This window comes from Salmo trutta, chromosome 16 (genome assembly GCF_901001165.1).
Source record: "Salmo trutta chromosome 16, fSalTru1.1, whole genome shotgun sequence".
NCBI lineage: Eukaryota > Metazoa > Chordata > Actinopteri > Salmoniformes > Salmonidae > Salmo > Salmo trutta.
This window is the reverse complement of record NC_042972.1, coordinates 28,819,646-28,838,933: the sequence shown is the minus strand read 5'-3', so window position 1 is coordinate 28,838,933 and position 19,288 is coordinate 28,819,646. Positions and strand designations below refer to the sequence as shown.

The 19,288-nt window shown below is 43.6% G+C and overlaps 1 protein-coding gene across 1 annotated transcript; it reads right to left on the bottom strand.

The window, feature by feature from the left end:
• Positions 1–4,772: 4,772 nt before the first annotated feature.
• LOC115150492 (nuclear receptor subfamily 1 group D member 1) lies at positions 4,773–19,076 on the bottom strand. The gene is made up of 6 exons (XM_029693854.1): positions 18,211–19,076; positions 9,405–9,710; positions 9,079–9,312; positions 6,922–7,463; positions 6,419–6,815; positions 4,773–6,315 (listed from the first exon to the last, which is right to left on the bottom strand). Exons 1-6 carry the CDS (start codon positions 18,224–18,226, stop codon positions 6,119–6,121), a joined length of 1,692 nt encoding a protein of 563 aa, XP_029549714.1. The 5' UTR covers positions 18,227–19,076; the 3' UTR covers positions 4,773–6,118.
• Positions 19,077–19,288: the final 212 nt, after the last annotated feature.

Sequence of the window (19,288 nt, the reverse complement as noted above, 5' to 3'; positions counted from 1 at the left end):
GACCGGACAGCCTAGAGGGAGGAGGTGAGGGCACTCTGAGTGTGGTGTAAGGAAATCAACCTCTCACTCAACGTTAACAAAACAAAGGAAATGATTGTGGACTTCAGGAAACAGCAGAGGGAGCACCCCCCTATCCACATCGACGGGACAGCAGTAGAGAAGGTGGAAAGTTTAAAGTTCCTTGGCGTACTCATCACAGACAAACTGAAATGGTCCACCCACACAGACAGTGTGGTGAAATTTGGCTTGTCACCTAAAACCTTCACAAACTTTTACAGATGCACAATTGAGAGCATCCTGTCGGGCTGTATCACTGCCTGGTATGGCAAAAGCTCTCCAGAGGGTGGTGCGGTCTGCACAACGCATCACCGGGCAAACTACCTGCTCTCCAGGACACCTACAGCACCCGATGTCACAGGAAGGCCAAAAAGATCATCAAGGACAACAACTACCCGAGCCACTGCCTGTTCACCCCACCACCATCCAGAAGGCGAGGTCAGTACAGGGGCATCAAAGCTGGGACCGAGAGACTGAAAACGGCTTCTATCTCAAGGCCATCAGACTGTTAAACAGCCATCACCAACACAGAGAAGCTGCTGCCTACATACAGACTTGAAATCATTGGCCACTTTAATAAATGGATCACTTGTCACTTTAATAATGGCCCTTTAATAATGTTTACATATCTTGCATCACTCATCTCATATGTACATACTGTATTTTATACCATCTATTGCATTTTGCGTATGCTGTCCTGTCATTGCTCATCCATATATTTATGTGAATATACTCTTCGTCCATTCTTTTACTTAGATTTGGGTTTATTAGGTAGTTGTTGTGGAACTGTTAGATTACATGTTAGATATTGCTGCACTTTCGGAACTATAAACACAAGCATTTCGTTACACTCGCAATAACATCTGCTAACCATGTGTATGTGACCAATACAATTTTATTTTATTTGAATTCAGATGGTTTGGGATGAGTTGGACCGCAGAGTGAAGGAAAAGCAGCCAACAAGTGCTCAGCATATGTGGGAACTCCTTCAAGACTGTTGGAAAAGCATTCCAGGTGAAGCTGGTTGAGAGGATGCCAAGAGTGTGCAAAGCTGTCATCAAGGCAAAGGGTGGCTACTTTGGAAAATATCAGATAGGTATGTTGGACACAGATACATTAACAAAAAAAGGTAGGGGCATGGATCATAAAACCAGTCAGTATCTGGAGTGACTACCATTTGCCTCATGCAGCGCGACACTCATTGGTATAGAGTTGATCAGGCTGTTGATTGTGGACTGTAGAATGTTGTCCCACTCCTCTTCAATGGTTGTGCGAAGTTGCTGGATATTGGCGGGAACTGGAACTCGCTGTTGAACACGTCAATCCAGAGCATCCCAAACATACTCAATGGGTGACATGTCTAGTGCGTATGCAGGCCATGGAAGAACTGGGACATTTTCACCTTCCAGGAATTCTGTACAAATCCTTGCGACATGGGGCCCTGCATTGTCATGCTGAAACATGGTGGCGGATGAATGGCACGACAATGGGCCTTAGGAGCTTGTCACAGTATCTCTGTGCATTCAAATTGCCATCGATAAAATGCAATTGTGTTCGTTGTCCATAGCTTATGCCTCCCCATACCATAACCCCACCGCCACCATGGGGCACTCTGTTCACAACGTTGACATTAGCAACCGCTTGCCCACACAACGCCATACACACGGTCTGTGGTTGTGAGGCCGGTTGGACAAACTACCAAATTCTCTAAAACAATGTTGCAGGTGGCTTATGATAGAGAAATGAATGTTAAATTATCTGGCAATAGATTAGATGGACATTCCTGCAGTCAGCATGCCAATTGCACACTCCTTCAAAACTTGAGACATGTGGCATTGTGTTGTGTGACAAAACTGCACATTTTAGTGTGGCCTTTTATTGTCTCCAGCAGAAGGTGCACCTATGTAATGATCATGCTGTTTAATCAGATTCTTGAAATGCCACACCTGTCAGGTGGATAGATTATCTTGGCTAAGGAGAAATGCTCACTAACAGGTATGTAAACACATTTGTGCACACAATTTGAGAGAAATATGCTCTTTGTGCGTAAGGAATATTTCTGGGATATTTTATTTCAGTTCATGAAACATGGGACCAACATTTTACATGTTGCGTTTATATTTTTGTTCAGTGTATATTTACAGTGCCTTTGGAAAATATTCAGACCCCTTGACTTTTTCCACATTTGTTAAGTTATAGCCTATTCTAAAATTGATTCAATTGTTTGTTTTTTCTCATCAATTTACAACACATAATGTGAAAGCAAAAAGAGGTTTTTAGAAATGTTTGCTAATTTATAAAAAAAAAATTAAAAAAATATTACATTTACTTAAGTATTCAGACCCGTTACTCAGTACTTGATTGAAGCACCTTTGGGAGTGATTATTGCCTCGAGTCTTCTTGGGTATGACGCTACAAGCTTGGCACACCTGTATTTTGGGAGTTTCTCCAATTCTTCTCTTCACATCCTCTCAAGCTCTGTCAGGTTGGATGGGGAGTGTTGCTGCACAGCTATTTTCAGGTCTCTCCAGAGATGTTCGATTGGGTTCAAGTCTGGACTCTGGCTGGGCCATTCAAGGACATTCAGAGACATGTCCGGAAGCCACTCCTGCATTTTCTTGGCTGTGTGCTTAGGGTCGTTGTCCTGTTGGAAGGTAAACCTTTGCCCCAGTCAGGTCCTGAGCGCTCTGGAGCAGGTTTTCATCAAGGATCTCTCTATACATTGCTCCATTCATCTTTCCCCAATCCTGACTAGTCTCCCAGTCCCTGCCGCTGAAAAACATTCCCACAGCATGATGCTGCCACCACCATGCTTCACCGTAGGGATGGTGCCAGGTTTCCTCCAGACGTGACGTTTGGCATTCAGGCAAAAGAGTTGAATCTTGGTTTCATCAGACTTGTTTCTCAGAGTCTTGTTTCTCATGGTTTGAGAGTCTTTAGGTGCCTTTTGACAAACTTCAAGCAGGCGTTCATGTGCCTTTTACTAAGGAGTGGATTGCTGCCACCACCTGTTCTCGGGGTGATGAGAGGGGTTGGGTTTGCACCAGACATAGCATTTTCCTTGATGGACAAAAAAGCTAAATTTTTGTCTCATCTGACCAGATTATCTTCTTCCATATGTTTGGGGAGTCTCCCACCTGCCTTTTGGCGAACACCAAACGCATTTGCTTATGTTTTTCTTTAAGCAATGGCTTTTTTCTGGCCACTCTTCCATAAAGGCCAGCTCTGTGGAGTGTACGGCTTCAAGTGGTCCTATGTACAGATGCTCCAATCTCCGCTGTGGAGCTTTGCAGCTCCTTCAGGGTTATCTTTGGTCTCTTTGTTGCCTCTGATTAATGCCCTCCTTGCCTGATCTGTGAGTTTTGGTGGGCGGCCCTCTCTTGGCAGGTTTGTTGTGGTGCCAAAGTCTTTCCATTTTTTAATAATGGTGCTCCGTGGGATGTTCAAAGTTTTGGATATTTTTTTATAACCCAACCCTGATCTGTACTTCTGCACAACTTTGTCCCTGACCTGTTTGGCGAGCTCCTTGGTCTTCATGGTGCCCCTTGCTTAGTGGTGTTGCAGACTCTGGAGCCTTTCAGAACAGGTGTATATATACTGAGATCATGTGACAGATCATGTGACAGTTAGGTTGCACACAGGTGGACTTTATTTAACTAATTGTGGGACTTTGAAGGTAATTGGTTCACCAGATCTTATTTAGGGGCTTCATAGCAAAGGGGGTGAATACACATACCACTTTTTCATTTACAAGTAATTTTTTAAATTTCACTTCTCTAATTTGGACTAATCTGTGTATGTCCATTACATGAAATCCAAATAAAAATCAATTTAAATTACAGGTTGTAATGCAACAAAATAGGAAAAACGCCAAGGGGGATGAATACTTTTGCAAGGCACTGTATCTTGTGGGTCCTCAAATGTTAGATGAGCTCTGAATGCTCACTGTATCTTTCTCTGATCATCATCTTTTTACTATCAGGACACACACACACACGCACTGCACACACACACACACACACACACTCACACTCACACACACACACGCACTGCACACACACACACACACACACACACACACACACACACACACACACACACACACACACACACACACACACACACAGATTCTCTCTCTCTTCACTAATCATAATCACTGTTCTCATTTCTTAATTTCCAGAAAAGCACAGATTTCAGTTACACTGTGGACACATCCCATTGTATTAACTTTTATCTGTATGTATCTAGCTATGCGGAAAGTAGCGCTGGGCTGGGTCATATAACTTACCTCATCTACTCAAAGTCAAGTTCAGAAACATTTCACACATTTACCCACATTATATTCTATCAAATATATTTTGACACGGTTTGCATCCTAAGCATTCTGTCTCTGCATGGTTCATTGTTATATCTGCTCTGTGAGGATGAGTGTGTTTATCTGTAGGTTGTGTGCTTATATATGCACTGCTTCCAATGCCCTTAACAGCCTGCAACAAGCCACTTAATCGATCTAACGATGCCCCTTATCGTTCATTTTGGTAATGGACAACAAGAGCTGGAACATCATTGATAAAGGTGCCCTTATTTTGCTAGGTTACTGCTTTGTCTTTATTGTATAGCTTGATATGTTTGGTAGAGTTAATGGTAATAGTGTTTTTTATATAAGTCGATGACACAAAAAAGTCATAGAGTTAAGAAGAGTCATACACATAAAGTACGGTATATAATGTCATTTAATATTGGTTCTCTATGGAAGAAGTTTAAACATGAAGCATTTACAAAATATACACAAGGTGATGCATGGATCAATTAACAATAGTTATATTTCAATAATATAGGTTCAAATCAAACACTTTTTTTACATGGTTTGTGCACATGGTTCCATCGGTTGCTCTCTTGTTGCGGTAAGAATGAGGGTTGTGGTTTGTAATGCTCCAGGGAAGACCAATGGACACATACAGTAGATGTACACCTTGCATCACCCAAACAATCGGGCACCTCTTGAACATAGCACCCTTTCTTTGTCTTCAATGGTGCTAACATCATACAGCAATCAACTCAAACAAATGGAGTAGGAACCAGTCAGAAATATTATATCCAATATGTACAACAATAGAATACCTAAAACATATAACCCGACAAATATGGTCTAAAATGTCCAAATAGTATCTCCCTGATTACAGCATACAAATACAATCCATCCTACTCTCAATTCTTACAAATGTAAATAATACATTTTCTCATCAAATCCCAAATATTTGATTTCCAAAAAGCTTGATGACGTGATTTTGAAAATAGCTTAGGTCATTATAACAGTGTATAACACAGTCAGTTAGGGATCTAATAGTGTGTTTTATACATTGCTATTGCTCTATCATATGGGTTGATTTCAGATGTGTGTTGATGTATGGAAAGTGCTTTGTTATTCATTGAACAGCCTGTGTAGGGTGAATGTGTAGGAAGAAAATATATAGTTTGTGTGTATTTCCCTTTCTCATATGAAGAGGGTGTCCTTCCTTCTTGCTGGTTTGCCCCTGTCTGTCTGTTGCGGACAGAAGGACATAGTGAAGCGTGGAATCAGAGAGGAGGAATGGAACAGAATTTTGGTCTTCAATCACTGTCACTGGGAGTTATGGGTAATGGAGGATTTTTAGACCCTCGTTCCTCAACTTTGGGAGTTGAGTTGGTCTAAGATGGTGCTTTGCCATTTAACTCACAGCACACCGACTTGTTCAGCAGACTACAAGTCTATGAGTCTTTTAAAGATTTTACCATCTCTGGGTATTGTTCATGAGGTCATAGTTCAAGAGTCTCCACCCTCCTCTTTTCCTCCATCTTCATTTGAGATGCATCTCAGTCCACTCATTTACCTTGTCCAACCCTGCTTCTGCCCCAGTCCCAGCTCCAGCACACACAGCTCATTGAAGAGAGCCTGATGGTGACTGGCTGGTGGCTTATGGCTGGAGTGAAGGGATCATGAGGGTGTTTCCCAAGAGGACTGCCCCTTTCGGGGGTCCGGTAGTCAGTGGGTGTCCCTGTGGGCTGTGGTTCCTCCAGGCCCTTAGAGGTCGATGCTGAAGGCCAGCAGTTTGTCGGAGTGCAGGTTGTTGAGGGTGCGCAGGTCAGGCAGGCGCAGCAGCAGCTTGGGGAAGAGGGCGCTGTCGTCAGGGCGACGGCGGGTGATGAGCGAGCGCAGGGCTTTGATCAGACTCTCCTGAAGCTGCTCCACTGCAACAACGTCAGCCATACCTGAACGGTCTGCGAGACGAGAGGAGAGGGTTAGATGCATCGCCAAAAAGCAAAACAAAACATATGTGATTTTTTAAAGAGATCTAGACTGTGTCTCTTATGAGTCTCTTACCAGCAGACACTAGCACCACAGCCATGAAGAGGGCCATCTCATCGGGCTCTAGCCCTAGAGCTCCCAGCTTCTCACTGAACTCAAACATGGCGTCCAGCAGAGTGCCCATGCCCAGCGCCCGCAGGGACATCAGGGGGTATGTTTGGCCGTTCAGGAAGGTCACCGTCTTCTCCTTGGGGTCGAACAGCGAGCAGAACCTGACCATCAGCACCTGGAAGGTGCCGGCCTTAAGCAGCATGACCTGGTCATGCTGGCTGAGACTCTGGAACCCTGGGATGCTCTTGGCAAACTCTACCACCTCCTTGACGGCCGGGGTGAAGCACTGGGAGAAGGCCTCCCATATCTGCTGGCTGGAACGGTCACGGGGGGCCACGGGACATGCGTTCAGGGGACACGCCTGAGACAGAGGGAGAGGGTTAGAATGGCTCTATGACACTCCTACAATCATGTGTGTATTGTATATATAGTAATACTAAATATACAGTATTTTAAATGAGACTCACCAGAACTTTGGCACCTCCACTCAACTTCCAGGGGCAGGTGGTCTGGTTTTGAGACTTGCCGGCTGGAAAGCTGTTTTGGTTGGCTTGGAAGGTCTGAGCGGACTGGCTTCCATTGGACATTGGGCATTGACTCTGATTGGATGATGGTTGGTAGGTATACTGGGCGTTGTCAACATTGTTGTTGCGTGGGCAGCGAGAGGGGGTCTGGTAGCTTTGTGTGGGATGTGACTGGTACCCCTGAGAGGGGTTGGAATGGGAGTGGGTTTGGTGTGCCGGGTGAGAGTAGCCAGACTCATGTGCTGGATTGTTGTTGTTGATGTTGACGGCCATCTTGATTACTGGCTTCACATCCTCTTGGGCGAAGATGTTGTGGTAGGCAGAGGAATTGGAATCTCCAGATTCTGGACTGGCTGGGGCCTCAGAGGAAGAAGGTGAGGAGTCAATCTCCATGGATGCTGATTCGTTGAGGCTGTTCATGTAGCTCTGCATCTCGTCCAATAGCCTCTGCTTCTCACGCTTGGGGATACGCCCAAAACGCACAGCTGAGGAGAAGGAGGACAAGGGGAAAATAAGTTAGCTAATGAATTGATAATGCCGATGGCAGTTACTAGAGCTAGTATAGCAGTGGCCTGATACTTATCTATCTAATTCAATCTTTTACTCCCTGGCACTGATTGGGAGTGCAATCACTGTATGGCATGATTACTGACTAAACCTACAGGGTACAGAGAGCTGGGGGAGATTTCTCTCCTCTCTATATAACCAGTCTGTTTCAATCAACCATCAAATGACATGGTATACCACCCCCTTTCCTCTCCTCATTTGACTCCTTCATCCCCCTCTTTATCTCTCCAAACTTCCCATCCCCCTCTCTATAGCGCACCTCCTCTGCCAAAGCTATTTATAGTCTGCTACTGTATGCTACACCCCTTCCCCAATCTCTTTCCCTCCTGCTCCCACTATCCTGATCACTCTTCCTCTTTCTACCTCGCCCCTCGCTCCTCTCTGTGTTTCTGTTAAGCACTCGTTCTTTTCTCTATGAAAATAGGTTACTGGGTCAGCTGGAGTAAACATTGTCATTGACTGAGTGACAGAGTGAGGGAGGAGAGGAGATGTCAATGTAGAGGAGAGTGAGAAGGTAAAGGACTGAGAGGGTGAAGGAGTAAGAGGGTGAGGAGGTAATATGGTATGAGTAAAGGGGTGAAGGAAATGAGAGGATGATTGAATGAGAGTTAGGGATTAAGGGAATGAGAATGAGAGTGAAGGGTAAAAAGCTGGAAAGGGAAAATGGGTTAGATGAGTGACATCAAAAATGTAGTTTTAAATGAATGCCTTGTATTCATACCTTTGATATTTGAAGATTTAATGTATCAAAAAAAGCAACACCTATGCTGTGATAATAGTGCCTTTTCAGTAATTGGCGTAAAGGCGGGTCATTTTCCTCCTCACTAGCGTTTTCCTTTTATAGGTCACCTCAAAATATTTGCTCCAGAAAAGTAGATGATTTATTATCACCTAGTTTAGAGAGATCTCAGGAGGGTACGGTGGCCTGTAGGGAAATGATGCCATACAGGAGAGGGATGGAGCTGAGCCTCTAACTGTACCAACTGTACTATCCTCCAATAATATTTGAATAGTTTACCAGTATTAGAAAATGCTCTATTAAATGTATTTTTAATTGTTTTTGTTTTACCTTTATTTAATTAGGCAAGTCAGTTAAGAACAAATTGTTATTTTCAATGACGGCCTAGGAACAGTGGGTTAACTGCCTTGTTCAGGGGCAGAACGACAGATTTTTACCTTGTCAGCTCAGGGATTTGATCTCGCAACCTTTCGGTTACTAGTCCAACGCTCTAACCACTAGGCTACATGCCTGTATGTTATAGACTTTAGATGGGCAAACACTTTCAATCTGACACAGATGGTATAATGAAGTGGCCAGTGACCTAATTGACAAAAATAAACTGTATTTGCAACAGTTTTTCCCATGACTGATGACTACTGGGACTCCTCAGCTGCTTCTGTCATCAATCAGAGATGGAGAAGGAGTAGAAGAAAGAACAGGAGAGATGATGGAGAGAGAGAACGGATGGGGCATTGAGGAGGTGTAACTGAAGAACGAGAATGATGCCAGATATAGATGGAATGTTCTCTTACCATCTCTGGACATGCCCACGGAGAGACACTTCTTGAAACGGCAGTGCTGGCACCGGTTGCGGTTCATGCGCATGATCAGGCAGCTTTCATTCTTCACACACATCTTGTAGTGGATGTTCTGCTGGATGCTGCGGCGGAAGAAACCCTTGCAGCCTTCACAGGCGTGAACGCCGTAATGGAAGCCAGATGCGATGTCCCCGCACACCTTACACAGGAGCACCATGCCTCCTGTCTCTGTGAGGTACACAAAGAGAGGAATGATTGGTTAGACATTATAATATAATAAGAAAAAATAAAGACTGAAAGCCAGTAGAAGTGGTACTTACTGGTGAAGGTGCCAGTGAAGCCGCAGGGCCTCTTGGCCACCATAGGGTGGGCGTAGGTATTGCCAGAGGATGTAGTGGTTGTAGAGGCACTGGCTTCAGGGAACTGGAAGACTAGTTTGGGTGAAGGTCCTCCCCTGTTCTCCCCTCTTTCTCTCTTCAGAGGGCCGATCTCGGGGAAGGAGACAGGCTCAGGAGATGAGGATTGGGAGTGGGAGGACCGGGGGGACTGGGTCTGGTACCCGCTGGAGGGGCTGCCAGGGCTGGGGCTGGCACTACCAGATGAGCCAGCATACAGTATCACACCACCTGGAGGGCAAAGAGGACGAGAAGAGAGAAGGGCAGTTAGTGTCACTGCTGTCACAAGGAAGCAGACAGAAGGCTATGCTGCCAGCAAACTATCGGTGCAAAGATGCATAGATCAATATCTATATCTGTGTTGAAATAGTTCACACAGACAGGCACACAATGTAGGTAGGTCAACTAACAGATACGTGTTGAGCAATAGGCTACTTTGATTAGGTGCCTGTCTTTACTTGGCTGGGTTACCAAACATGAAGACACCTCCTGCCTGTGTAGTCGACATTTAAACCATAGTCAGTCTCAAAGAAGACGATAAAAGGTCAAAGGTCAGAATGTGTCTGGAGAATGAGGTCAAATCTAACTGGGGACCGACTTGATATTTGTCAATAGTCTTTTTCCAAAATGTGCATATAAGACTTCAAAACAAGCATTATAATTCTAGCTTTGACTAATTCAGTGTTAGATGATGTGGGACCTTGAATTTATACAAAAACAAAATAATAAAACAATTCCAACAATGGCCAGGTTTTGTTACAAATATTTCTTGGCTATATAAGTTACTCAAAGTTCTCACTCAAATTCTTCAATGTTCAAAAGCAAGTTGGGGATGTAAACTCGGAAATGTCTCATTACTGCCTCCCTCCCTCCCTTCACTGTAAAGATCGTGCTCTGTGTACGAAAAGAGCGACAGCCCCTCACGTGTACGCTGAGCCAGCCAGCCTGGAGCCAGCTGCCTCCTCGCTCTAAAAGCAAGCCTTGCTTTTCCCCCCTGGCGGCGCGCCCGGAGCTTGTTCATACCGCCAGCCACCTGACCGCCGACTCACATGGACTCCTGACACAGTTCCCGTTAGGGCTCACAAGGCGCTTTCCGCAGTCCCGTGTAGACAACAGCCGCAGTACAATAACAGGCAGCTGGGAGCTCACGTTTGAAAGAGAGAGGGCTTTAGTACTGTACGTACAGAGGGAAGGCAGGGCAGTCTACTGTGTGTATAATGCCATGCATTCCACTGAGTCTCCGGAAACCCAGAGGGGGTGACATACAAAGCTGCTTTGTTGCTGTTTTACTCAGTCAAGGGAAGTTATATGTATCACAAACCCGTGCCCACATAGACTGAATGATTTTTTCAGTGACTGAACAAGCAAATTAAAGCATTCTTACACATAGGCTATGTCCATCTGCATCCCATAGGTGTTACATCAGTTCCTTTGAACCTTATTATGTGAGTTACAATTCATGCAGTTACAGTTGAAGTCGGAAGTTTACATACACTTTGGTTGGAGTCATTAAAACTCGTTTTTCAACCACTCCACACATTTCTTGTTAACAAACTATAGCTTTGGCAAGTCGGTTAGGACATCTACTGTGTGCATGACACAAGTAATTTGTCCAACAATTGTTTACATACAGATTATTTCACTTATAATTCACTGTATCACAATTCCAGTGGGTCAGAAGTTTACATAAACTAAATTAACTGTGCCTTTAAACAGCTTGGAAAATTCCATGGCTTTAGAAGCTTCTGATAGGCTAATTGACAGAATTTGAGTCAATTGGAGGTGTACCTGTGGATGTATTTCAAGGCCTACCTTCAAACTCAGTGCCTCTTTGCTTGACATCATGGGAAAATCAATAGAAATCAGCCAAGACTTCAGAAAAACAATTCTACACCTCCACAAGTCTGGTTCATCCTTGGGAGCAATTTCCAAACGCACGAAGGTACCACGTTCATCTGTACAAACAATAGTACGCAAGTATAAACACCATGGGACCATGCAGCCGTCATACCGCTCAGGAAGGAGACACGTTCTGTCACCTAGAGATGAACGTACTTTGGTGCGAAAAGTGCAAATCAATCCCAGAACAACAGCAAAGGACCTTGGGAAGATGCTGGAGGAAACAGGTTCAAAAGTATCTATATCCACAGTAAAATGAGTCCTATATCAACATAACCTGAAAGGCCGCTCAGCAAGGAAGAAGCTACTGCTCCAAAACAGCCATAAAAAAGCCAGACTACAGTTTGCATCTGCACATGTGGACAAAGATAATACTTTTTGGAGAAATGTCCTCTGGTCTGATGAAACAAAAATAGTACTGTTTGGCCATAATGACCATCGTTATGTTTGGAGGGAAAATGGGGAGGCTTGCAAGCAGAAGAACACCATCCCAACCGTGAAGCACATGGGTGGCAGCATCATGTTGTGGGGGTGCTTTGCTGCAGGAGGGACTGGTGCACTTCACAAAATAGATGATATCATGAGGAAGGGAAATTATGTGGATATATTGAAGCAACATCTCAAGACATCAGTCAGGAAGTTAAAACTTGGTTGCAAATGGGTCTTCCAAATGGACAATGACCCCAAGCATACTTCCAAAGTTGTGGCAAAATGGATTAAGGACAACAAAGTCAAGGTATTGGAGTGGCCATCACAAAGCCCTGACCTCAATCCTATAGAAAAGTTGTGGGCAGAACTGAAAAAGCGTGTGCGAGCAAGGAGGCCTACAAACCTGATTCAGTTACACCAGCTCTGTCAGGAGGAATGGGACAAAATTCACCCAACTTATTGTGGGAAGCTTGTGGAAGGCTACCTGAAATATTTGACCCAAGTGAAACAATTTAAAGGCAATGCTATCAAATACTAATTGAGTGTATGTAAACTTCTGACCCACTGGGAATGTGATGAAAGAAATAAAAGCTGAAATAGATCATTCTCTCTACCATTATTCTGACATTTCACATTCTTAAAATAAAGTGGTGATCCTAACAGACCTAAGACAGGGAATTATTACTAGGATTAAATGTCAGGAATTGTGAAAAACTGGGTTTAAATGTATTTGGCTAAGGTGTATGTAAACTTCCGACTTCAACTGTAGTTATCTGACTGATTACACATCTGTCACGTCCTGACCATCGTAAGTTGTTATTTTCTATGGTAGAGTAGGTCAGGGCGTGACAGGGGGTGTTTGTCCGTTTTTGTATTTCTATGTTTAGTTTCTAGTTTTGTATTTCTAGGTTGGTTTTTGTTTGGCATGACCTCCAATTAGAGGCAGCCGGTTGTCGTTGCCTCTAATTGGAGGTCATATTTAAGTTGATGTTTGTCCCACTTGGTTTTTGTGGGTGATTACATTTTGTGAGTAGTGTTTGTTCCTCCTGCGTCACGGTTTGTTGTTTTGTCCTTCAGTTTATTTTTGTATTGCATTAAGTTTCACAGTTTAATAAATATGTGGAACGAAACAGACGCTGCACTTTGGTCCGATCATTCAGACAGCCGTGACAACACCTGATTGAAATTATATGCAATCAGACTTTTATGTTTTCAATACAGGTCAGACAAATTTGCAAATTCAATAGCATATGACTCCAATATCTTGACTGTCAGTTTTTTTCATATTTGCATCCTTTACCCCCCTTTTTCCCAGGGACCTTGAATTATCTATGAAACATCATGTAGACCTGCCTCCTGCCTTCCCTTCTTTCTCTCTCTCTCTGCTGGAGGAGACACGTGCTGCTGGCTGGGAATGTCTGTTTAGCTTAAATTGAGTGTGCCTGATTGTAATTCCTCTGCCAGCACGTGTCAACACTGACTGACTGAGATTAACTCTGCTGGGGCTTCACTGTTTGCATGTGGCTTCCTCTACGCTACCTGACAGTCTGACTTTAAATCCCCCCCCCCCCCCAACACACACACACTGCCCTATTGCAGTCCTCTTTATCCTCTCACATCCTCACATGCATACAGCCCCATGTGAAGTTTAGGCCCCACACCCACCTAAGTTGTTCCCAGTGATTCTCACATAGTCCTGAGTTGTTGGTTAGGTTTCCAGTGTCAGGTGGCAGCCCAGTGAGGGTAACCCAACCCCTGGCCTTCTCTATGGCAGAGAAAGAGTCATTTACCAGGAACCTGAGTGTGGCCTGGAGCACTACACTATGACACAGGTGACGACATGTGATATGTGGGGTAGGGCTGTATGACACAGAGCTAGCATAAACAAATAGACAGTAACTAACCCCTCCTTCCTTCCTCTCTCATGGGAGTCCCATCCACCCTTAGATGGGAATCAGCCAGGTGGCATGTTTGCCATATGCGATATGTATGGCAAATCTATAAGGAAACGCCCTTTACTAACTTCCTTACCCTCTCGTGTAATGGGGTGGCACGTGGACCACTTGGCCATGAGGTAAGAGTCAGGTGGGAAAACACTCAGCTTGGACAGAAATACATATCTTTCAAACCAAATATGAATTTGATTTGATTTACCTCTAACCCTAATTGTATAATGACCAATAGCTCATAAACCATATTGTAATTATGTCCTTTATAACATGACAATCTAATGACTATGAGATTAGTTTATTCAAGGTAAAGCCCACATCCCTTCCCATCCGATAACCAGGCTTCTCACCTTCCCCGCTGTCCTAAAGTCACATATATAATGGTACCATAGCCACTGCTGTTGTAGAACCTGCATACTCTGTCACTGAGGTTGAGGTCAGCTTTATCTCCAGTGCTTAGAGGGAAGTCAGCTAAACGGCCAGGGTTTGAATCAGGTGAGGAGACTCGTGTGTGAGCTAATCTGATAGTGGGCAGGGCTGGAGGGGAGTGCCGACAACATGAGTCACACCAATGCCCTCCCTCTCTCGGTGACCCCTAACACCCTTACTCACTCCCTCCTTCCCTCCAGACACTGTCTCCTTGTGTAATCTATAATCTCATTGGCCTCCATTTGGAAGTGTTTGGTGCTTTACTGAAAGAGTGACTCTATAAATAAATTACAGTGAATAAAACTGATATTCTGAGAGGTGAAAGATTAGTTAATAACAAAAATACATTGAATACCAGTAGAGTAATAATAATATATTTTCCAGTTACTCATAAACAGAATAGCCTGTGCAATTATTGGCAGAAGTAGGGCAATACAACAATTATCTTGGAGTAGAAGCTTATAGATACTTTGACATAGTAAGCAAACATATTATAGTTATATTATACAGACAGACTAGACGACCATTCAAACAGTGTTCGAGGTTTTGAGTTCACTAGTTAGGTTTACTTGTCAGGGTCATTTGTGATATCAATGAGTGGACTATTGCTACAATGTAGGCTATCCTCAACACGTGACATTTTGGCTATTGATACGATGTATAAGAAATCTATCACAATATCCGCTATATTGGATATACTGTACAATACGTCATACTATTCAGTTGTCTTTCCCAAAGAAAATATATCGGCGTGAAGAAATAAACACAAACCTAGTTAATAGGCTGATAAACGTTCTGACACACTGACCAATCTCTTGCAAAGGCATAACAGGAGTCCCCCGGAAAGGCTGTGAGTACGCCGGGAGCGCACGAGAAAGACGAATCAATTCGGGAGGGCGGGGTGAGAATCACGCGCGGCACGTGGATGCTGAAGTTAATGCACGTGATGTCGCGCTAGGCATGCACGGTGGGCACTCGGGTAAATCAAGAGCATGATGTCCACCATCATCAGACGGTTGACATGCATGTAATGGCTCAGATACTTATTAGACTCGAGGACATGGCTGTAAATAGGGGGCGCGGTAATTCCATACCAATGCCACAATCCCGTTACCTGCTGTCTTCGGGGAAATACTGTATCTTTGGCAATGGCGTTATCCCAGCTTCAACTGTGTACGTTAATAACATTACGTTTATGGTAATTGCTTCGTATTATCAGTGGCGCCTGACTCAAAATGCAATGCTTGTGTATTGAATATTTAATTAATGCTATTAGAATATCTTTCACTTTAGAATAGTGAGTGGTAAATTTAGTCACCCAGTACAGGGATTTCCTTTATTAGGGAACTACCCCCATATTGTGTCCTGCCAGAGATGAATTTACTGCTATGAATGTATATCCAATGGAGGCCAACTTGGTCAACATATCTGTTGAAATGAAGGTTGACCACTACCCATTATTGAGAGTGGGCTTATGGGCATCATTCCACCATGCCAGTGATCCATTAGCCAATAGGATATGGTTGGCACCCAAACATATATTTAATTTAACTTAGTGTAATTCATATTTGCATAAATACTTTTTGTATTCCATATCTTGTATTTTTGAATATCTTATTATATAGTATTGGTAAAATTGTTTTGACTAGCTCTGCTGGCATGTGCAATAGATCAGGGAAGATAATGATAAAACAGTTTTTGTGATCTATTCCCCATCTATTTAATTTGGATCTGGCTTAAATAGCTGTTTGTTCTTAAAAGTTGGCCTTCAACTCATGACCAGTTCATTAATAAATTGCTTTGGCTCACATGTCTATGGAATAGGCATGATAGGTTCTTGACACACGTGTTGAGAGAGCAAAAAGTTGCGCAGCAGCTCTAAACAAGAGGGGAGTCACTAGACAGGATGCGTGACCAGTGCTGTCAATGAATCACAGACCTGTAAACACGCAATCTCAGGTCAACGAAGGGAACACCTTTCTGGAGTAGTGCTGATGAAAGGATTCGAATGGCTTTGTTTTCCACACGTCATCCGGTTTGATTAGATTGCGCCAACAATTCTAAACTTTCCAAGTCAAGGCAACTTTAAGCACAAAGTGCATCTGCGCAACAGAGAATCAAAGTTGTTCCAAATGATGTAAAGTAACAATATATCCCTAAAATAATATTGTATGATTAGAAACTGACTAGGCACATGAAGGACAGCCCAGCTACAGCACGACAGAGCATGTAAGGTCGGACCGGTGTGGCACATGAAGGACAGCCCAGCTATAGCACGACAGAGCATGTAAGGTCGGACCGGTGTGGCACATGAAGGACAGCCCAGCTATAGCACGACAGAGCATGTAAGGTCGGACCGGTGTGGCACATGAAGGACAGCCCAGCTATAGCACGACAGAGCATGTAAGGTCGGACCGGTGTGGCACATGAAGGACAGCCCAGCTATAGCACGACAGAGCATGTAAGGTCGGACCGGTGTGGCACATGAAGGACAGCCCAGCTATAGCACGACAGAGCATGTAAGGTCGGACCGGTGTGGCACATGAAGGACAGCCCAGCTATAGCACGACAGAGCATGTAAGGTCGGACCGGTGTGGCACATGAAGGACAGCCCAGCTATAGCACGACAGAGCATGTAAGGTCGGACCGGTGTGGCACATGAGTTGTAGCCCAAAGGCCATCGGTTGGCGATATTGAGTCGTTTCATTTTATCATCCAAATGAAATGTATGCAGCCAGGTATTACACCCGCCATCCCCCGTGGGCCGGTTCTTACATAAAACATTCTCCATTCAGGATGCAAAGGCGTTGATTTCGTTTCACTCGATTTAATGGTGAGAAGGCGCAAAATAAAAACATTTTCCTCCACCATGCTAAAGTGGCTAATGCTATTCCCGGTTGTTGCGTTTCGCATTCAGCCAATCAGGTTGCAGCAGTCTGCTACGACACCAGGGGTGAAAAAAACAGACTGCTGCAACCTGATTAGATTAATGCATCGGAGGGTCGTTCAAGTGGATTTGTCCCAGTTGTATGTGGTAAATACTACCTTCCCACTTGGTTATAAATGCAGCAAAAGACTTGATGATTAGTTGACAAGATGACTCCAATGTTGTACATAAACCCTGGATAACTAATATTGGCACTCCCCAGTAAGAGCAGTCCTCCATAGGAATGAATGGAATTGTACAGTATTTCAATTAAATGCTTCAAGGACAAAATTACATGTATTTATGATTGGTTAGTAATCTCTTGGTTAGTAACCTTTATTTAACAAAGCAAGTCAGTTAAGAACAAATTATTATTTACAATGACACCTACCCCGGCCAAACCCTAACCTTTAAGGAAAATATTTGTATATTATTTTTTATTTCATGTTTAGCTCATATAATATAATTTAAAAGTATGCATTACAGTGTCTGTAATATAATACATGTGACAAAAACGAATGTTGACAAATAATACATTTCTATAGCTTCCCAAATACTTTTTACAACAGTGTAGGTGTGCCAAGATGGAGGCGAGATGGCTTCAACACAGCGCCCCTATTAGTCATCTAGTGTATATATAAATCATTGCTTGAATCAGGTGTGCTCGCTCTGGAATAGATCAAATACATGGAAGGACTAGGGGTCCCCGAGGAGAGGTTTGAGAACCACTACAACTCAATGAAGGCTTGGCAACCTTCAGGTTTATGGATCAAGCTTCATAAATTACATTTCATTCATGTATCCATTTATATGGATATGCAGTGTAGCCGCTGGCAATACATGATGACATGAACAATCAATTCATTCATTCTCAAATAATAACATTTTAAAAAGAGAATCACAGGAACTGCCCTGGGTATTACCATTACGCACGCAAGGTATAGCCTATGTACCAAACACATTGAAGGAAAATGCCCACATAGTTCACATTACATTTACTCAGTAGTGTTAATTTACAAGTACAGTATAGGCAAATATATTGATACTTTAGCCTAAAACTGACAATACCATAGATTGGTTATAACGTAATGAAACTCACCAGGGCTGTTTTCCATGTTTTCCGGTGTTTGGTTGATTTATAAACGGTATTAAAATTATTTAAAGTTGGTTTGTCTCTGCGTCAATGAGGAGTTTCGTTGATATAGGTCATATAGTCATGAACCGCCAAGGAAGCATAGAGTGGGTCGCCAATCCCAATGACAATATCAATGAGACTGTGCGCAGGTCCTTCAAACCCGTCAAGTGTGAAAGATATCAAAACTGATTTAAAGTTGAGCAAAACCTAAACAGGTTTCGGTTTGGCGAAATAGTTACAAATCGTCTCCAATGTGCGTAATTGCGAACAGGTTCAGTGCCTTTGTTGTCCGTAGCCTGATTCGCTTGGTGTCCGTAGGTCGTGTGATGTACAGTAGGCTGAACTAAACGTTCTTTGAAAATAAATTCCAAGCATTCAGCTCTATTGCCAGTGTAGTCACCATCAACATCTCCAAAGACATACGTGTGGGAGTAGTTTAAGCACACCCACCCATTAATAGGCAATCCACTTCGCCCACACTAACCAGCACGTTTTCAGGTGTCTGAGAAATGTGACCAGTTTTTTTTGGCCCCCGTTTTTTTTGTTCCTTTCAATCTCTGTCGTAGGTTTTGTATGCTAGGGATTACACACTCTCTCTCTCTCCTTTTTTCTCTCTCTCTCTTTGTATGCCTATGTCACGCTCTATTAGAATATCTCATCCACCTCTTTTACTCCACCTTTCTTTATTCGTTCTCACGTTTTCATTGGTGGAGAGCTAGAGTGGAGGCGAGACAGTTGGACTCACTCGACATTGGAATGCTGGTAAAGCTCCGCTGCATGTGCGCGCGGCATGTGAGCCACCGAACACGATGTCCTACTGACACACATTCTATGCAAATGTCAGAGGCCTTGTGATAAGAAGGGAGGAGGGAGGGGGCTAGCACATTGAAGTAGGCGGAGCTCACCGTGACTGCCGCTCCCTCCACCCTTCCTCCTCTCCACCACGTTCTGCCTTCAGAAGCGATTCTGTTTTTCCTAGAATCTCAGCATCGGATATTGGCATCGGAAATTGGCATGATAAGAATGTGGGTCAACATCAGTT